At 41.4% G+C, this 6,177-nt stretch overlaps 1 protein-coding gene across 1 annotated transcript in view; it reads right to left on the minus strand.

The window, feature by feature from the left end:
- Nucleotides 1-6,177, minus strand: part of CADM1 (cell adhesion molecule 1) — a 338,357-nt gene that overhangs the window by 62,290 nt on the left and 269,890 nt on the right. The window contains 3 exon segments of the mRNA XM_023516068.1: nucleotides 3,914-3,955; nucleotides 3,958-4,065; nucleotides 5,743-5,889. Coding sequence (XP_023371836.1) covers nucleotides 3,914-3,955; nucleotides 3,958-4,065; nucleotides 5,743-5,889 — 297 coding nt within the window.

Raw genomic sequence — 6,177 nt, forward strand, 5'->3', positions numbered from 1 at the left:
GCCCATCACTAGGTCTTATTATTGGGGTAGGGCTTATATTTAACAAATGCATAGAAATCTTGCTAGGGCTTATTTTGGGGGTCGGTCTTATTTTCAGGGAAACATGGTAATGCCTGCTGGTTCAAAGCAAGGAAATGAAAACAGACAGGTACAGATAAAGACAGGGGACAATGCACCATCTCCTCCAGGATTTCTTTGGGGTCTGAGAGTCCTAACATCTAGATTACTTAATGTTTGTATTATCCATGTTAATTCCCCCTCTAGAGCAAAGGACACACTCTGAAGTTCTATAACCCTTCAGAGCGACCAGTGCTAGTTCCCAACTTCATGGCTAACATAAAAGCATGGGAAACTGCAAAAGCACTGGAAAGTATTCCCAGGGTAGAAAAATAAAGGACTTATATATGGTTGAGATCATCATCCCAAGAAACAGCTGAATGATTTTTTTCCCCAAGTTCATAAACAGTTTTCTCAAGATTGTGACGAGTCTTTCTGATCTTTGCTAAGATTAGAAAAAGGAACAGGAGAGCACAGTGGAAGTCGTTCAGTTTATAAATATAAAATAAAATCTAATAACGTGAGCCATGATGGTTTATTGATATGTTATAAAGTTGACTTCTCTCAGGTATGTTCAAAGAAAGTGCTGGAAAGTATAAATGAGGTGACTTAAATCTGTCTGTCTGAAAAAAGAGGGCCGGACCAGGAAATCTGAAAATTTATTTTGGCCCATTAATTCTACCCTGTTTTTCCCTTAAACTCCGTAATGTCCACTCTACTACAAAAGGGGTTAGTAAAGTATAAAAATCCATTTCTACGAAAAACGAATTAAAATTGCGGCTAACCAGAGAATACACTTACACACGGTCCACTAAACAGGCACATTTAGTAAAAGAGGCCTGCAGCCATTAATGAAAACAACCAAAGATGTTTCTAAGGAGGAAAACCTGAATGGGAAACACGAGGAAACAGCAAGGAAATGTCAAAGTTCTTCTCAGCTAACCTCCAATCTATATGAGTGCTAATTATAAACATTACGCCTACAACATTTAACAAAAATCAGCAATATCAAGATGAGTCACATTAATTACAACAGAAGAGGAGGCTGGAAGCTGATCAGTATGTGAAATCTCACTCCAAGACCCTTTAAAATAATTAGGTTCTCCTGTTCCTGGAATCTTAAGAGGGAACACTAATCTTAGAAGGGCAGGACTGTGATAATATTAGCTACGATCATCAGGAACTATATTAATCTTAAAGCAGGGTGTTCTTTCTCTCGTTCATCTCCTCTCATGAATAAGGAGTGAAAAAGACGGTCTTTACTATGTCCTGGGGAAAGAAAGAAACTCGTCACGAGTGGAAGGAGTGAGTGAGTGACCCAAAAGGCACCCAAATACACGCAAAAGAGCAGGAGAATTTTCAGAGTTTACACGGATAAGATAGAATAGCACAGGTAACACAAATACCTATCTCCATCTCTTACAATTATGCTGAATTTTTTGCTGAATGCATCAAAATCACTAATGGAAATACGCCCTAAAATAAGCGTCTTCGGGCCTATCAAGAAGTGCAACAGCTGTGTAAATCCACGTGGAGTCCTTTTCAGAGAGCTGCAGATAGCAACCAAGATGCTAATATGTCATTCATTATACTATCTGGGAACTCGAAACCTTAGGAGAAAAGTTTGAATATATGAGTATCAGTGGAAATTGTCAGATTTGGGGGAAATGAAAGACTCCAACCCTGATGACAACAATTTTACTCTGTCAAGGAATCTTAGAGTAAATTCAATGGAAAGAATATTAAATGAATGCATAATACGTGCACAAAGAACATCTACTACTTTGGATACTTGAAAGCAGTACTTTCAAGTGTATTTAAGTTAATGGTTCTATAAAATACAAGTGGGAACTTATTACTTGGAGAATAATCAGGCCTCCAAAAGGATTTCAGGCATAATGCGTCTCAAAATTCTAGGGCTGGCACGCGGACGCTCAAGTATGAGGTGTTCACAGCCAAACTGGTCCAATGCGGTGATTTGGGGGAATAAATGTAATAGACACCAGAAAATGATACGCACATAATAACTGCTTGCCAGTGGCCAGATATAACCCTGAGAACAAAAGATATGTGTGTTAGGGGAAGAAAAATAATCCTGAAACAGCAGCATTCGGGAATTAATTGAAAATAATGTAACCGAGAAGCCCCAAGGTTGTAAGACAGTAAGGTCTGTTCCAGATTCTAAGATTCCTAATTCTTATGGAGTCCTCTGTAAGCTGGGCAAGATGGTTAGCCTCTCTGATCAACATTCTTCTCCCGTGAAACCAAGATATAAATGCTTAAAGGTAGACAGAGTAAAGTATTCTGAAAATTCAAAATACCACAGATATAGTCCGTGCTACTGTCACTTTTGTGGAAATGCCATAAAAGTGACCCATGTCTGGGTTGATGGGCAGACATGCAGAGGGTCAATGTCAAGTCCAGGCAGCTAATGACTTACTCCCACAAGCAACTGCGTTTTTAAATACTTCTGAAAAACAAGCACACAGAAAACGTCACCTTTATGCTTATAAATTTGGTACACTGGCAAACCACCAAAATAGTCATTCCAGGGAAACCTGTCACGCTTACTACTTCTGTGGGTCCAATACAGATTCAAAGCACAGTAGTGACAAATGTCACCCCCGAAAGCCATCGATCAGTAAACAGAGATCACATCAGAAATCGTGTGGACAGACTTTAAACATGACTTTCTAATAGCAGGGCTCCTCTTATCAAGAGCATATTTGTAAGCTTCAGGGGGACATTATGTTGGCATAATGAATAAGAAAATATTTTCCCTTTTACAGCTGTGTTTAAATAGAGTAATGAGGCGGTGGCTTAATATGGACACCCATAAATACACGTATGGGCACACACACCAAGCAAAAATGTCCTTCCTATTTATCTTTCCTCTTTAATCTTCATATCATTACACCGAAAAGCTGCAGTCTGCCGCCTCCAATAGACTCTGATTCATCATCTTCCCGAAGGTGTAAATCAGAGATCTGGCCTCACGCTTTAGTGTATACGTCCTTGAAAATTCAGTTTCAAAACTCCAGATCAGCTGGTGTTATGCACAGGCGTAGATGTTTGTCTAAAAGGTGACTAATTCAGACCAGCTCAACCCAGGAATATCTGCTGACTATCTCAAAATATCAACACGGAAACCTGGCTACGGGGCTTTTGCTGAAAATCACAACACGGGGATCATCCATGAAGACGCTCTACTCAGCAGAGCTGTGCCTAGGAGCCTGTTCACAGGTCTCTGCTTATTATCAGTGAAAGAGCTCTTAACTCTTTTATGTCCAATTGCGATTTGTGGCAAAGTATGCGTTGGTGTTCATGGGGCATGATTTTTTTACAGCATAATCCAGAGCGTAAGCAATAAATAAGACTAGAAGTAAAGCCAAAGAGAAGGAGATCTACAATATTAAGATGAGGAGGTAACTCAGACAGAAAAATCATTACGTGGATTTCATAACAGAGCTCTGCCACGGGGTAGAGATTAGGCAGCCCATCTCCCCCTCTCCTGAGCAGGAAGGAAAAAAAAATCCTGATACTTAGAAGCAATAACATTTCTTGCGGTGCGAGATTCATTTGAGGGCTCTAAATTCTCTTGATCTTTGCTTCTGAAGCTTGAGGTTTGAAACCCAAGAGCAGGTGGAGTCTATAAAGGCTGCTGATTGCCATTCCTTAGAGCATTCGGTAAAATAGGCTATTTTTAAAATTCAGCAAGATGGGCGGTGATTCTTCCTAAAACAAGTTTGAACAGTAAAATTTGCCATTAACCTTTTCCTTGCTGCTGGTAACCGTCTGGGAGGAAGGGCCATGCCCACTTCTCTTTCCCAGGACGAGCCCCACGTGCATTTCTTACCCAGGACCGTGATGGTGGTGTAACTTTCCTGCGGGGGGTCCTGTAGAGCTGACAAAAGTATCTCCCTTCATCAGAAATGGAGACGTTCGTCAATGACACTTTGAGTTCACTGCTAGAAAAATTCAGCAGCTGAAACCTGCTGTCCTTCAAGGCTGTGGAACAAAACACAAGAGTTAGCGATTGTGAGAGAGACAGCAGACAATTTTCCTCAATTACGCGAGGAAACAGATGACTAGAAAGGCAGCCACAGAGTAAAAAAAAAAACGGAGTGTTTTTAATCTGAAGGGACAAGGTCTTTCTCTATCACCCGGGCGTGCGGGCTCCAGTGATCCTCCCACCTTGGCCTCCTGAGCATCTGGAACTACAGGTGCATGCCACCACACCTGTCTCTTTATACTTTTTGAACTATTATTTGGGGCTTTTGCAAATAAGCAAAAGCCCCAGATTACATGTTTGGGGCTTCGTGTAGACAAATCAACCTGTCCAAAGCCAAGCGATGCAGGTGGGTGCCTGTGTAAATGCCCACATGTACACACAACCCACACCCCAGCCCAGTTCTAAGTGCTGTAGTGTTCAACGCTCATTCACAAATTCTTTCAGGTTTTCTATCAAAGACAGGCAAGAAGAAAAGTGAAGGAAAGGGGCAGGCTGAGAGTGCCCTGAGGCAGGTGCCAGGCCCCTCTTAGCCTAGAGGCACTGCACATTCAGGGCCCAGGGCCTCTAGGCTTTTCCAACACCTTAAATCAATCTTGGTTGCAAATTATCAAAAGAGAACTAAAAACTCGTTAATACGGCAAAAGCAAAATAAAAAAAATCACTTACGAAATCCTGTAGCAAAATAATCCTATTTAACTTGGATACATCTAAATATATTTGATATGATTTGAGGGACAGCTGCCAAAAGCAGGTGACCTGGGGCCGACAGAGGCCTTGAACTATTCCTCCAGTTTCCTAACTACAGTCAGTTTCACAACATAAGAATGATTAGCCATCAAGCAGGAGATCCCTGCAAAAGCCATGCATGTGGGCTTCTTATTTATTTCAAATGTTCTCTTCGAAAGTCCTTCTATTAATCTTGCCAGATGCTAGCTCAGTATACAATGACAGAAATGCACTTGAAGAATAAGAAGCTGGCTTCTCGCCTTTTGTCCTCCCTCATCATAAATGTTGCTTAGGTTTATTGACCTTCCCATGGGTCACGAGATGTCCCCGAGGTGCTGGGGAGGAAAAGGGACACATTCAACACTGGCTACGGTTTGGCACCATAGAACAATTTTTTCGAAAGACCTGATCCGTGCTCTTACCCTGATACCCGTATGAACCATTTCTATTATACACAATGTAGTTTTGATTATTGGCTTTTGTTATATTATACTTGGAAAGATCTCAGCATATGGATACCTCCCCATGCCGGAGGCTATGGCGAGAGAAAATTTGCTTTTTATCTTTATAGGTACATATTGCCTTAGAAACTTCAATCTTCAAACCAAACGGATTACCTTGCGGAATGTTATATTTTCCTTGCCGTACCCTATTTGAGTTGTTTGTGTCAGCTAAGTATTTGGCACTCAATTGCAATTCACCTTGAATTACTACAATCAATTCCTATTGCAAAGTAAGACGGCCTTACTTTTAAAAGGGACCATTCAAGGTTTCTATTAAGTAGAAAGATTATGATTGCCTGTCTCTTCTTCCCTCTAAAGAATTGACTAAACTTTAAGCATCTAACATTAAATTTTAAAAAGGTGGCCTTAGCAATCTCTCTATCAAGACAACACGTAGGGGGGCGGAAAAAGTTGCCGTCTACTATTGTGGGGATGGAAACTCACGCCTGAAGTCCCTGAAATAAATGGTCTGCCTGTTGGGATTCAGGAGTTGAATCACGGAGTCGTCACTCTTATTGACTTGGCAGCTGATGGTCGCGACTTCTCCCTCGATCACTGTCACGTCCTTTGTAAACAAATTCTGTCCATCACCTTAAAAAAAGGAGGGGGAAAGGTCAGAAAAAAATTCCCACCAACTAACATGGGGTCAATGAGATCAATTAACATGAGAAATTCGAAGCCTGTTGGAAGAGGAACGCAAGTAGCAACAACAGTCAGCATGGCCCTCACACCGTTCATGGTCCATAAGATGAGTCTACTATCCAAGATCAAGTCCAGGGACAAAATACAACTAAGCCTGGAATCAGCGGGCTCTCTCAGAAGTTGTGATCCAAGGTTTCAGCCTCTCGTCCTTAGTTGGGCAGAGTACTGAGGAGGTCC

Source organism: Otolemur garnettii, unplaced genomic scaffold (assembly GCF_000181295.1).
Source record: "Otolemur garnettii isolate 467f Iridium unplaced genomic scaffold, OtoGar3 scaffold00086, whole genome shotgun sequence".
In the NCBI taxonomy this organism is placed as follows: Eukaryota; Metazoa; Chordata; class Mammalia; order Primates; family Galagidae; genus Otolemur; species Otolemur garnettii.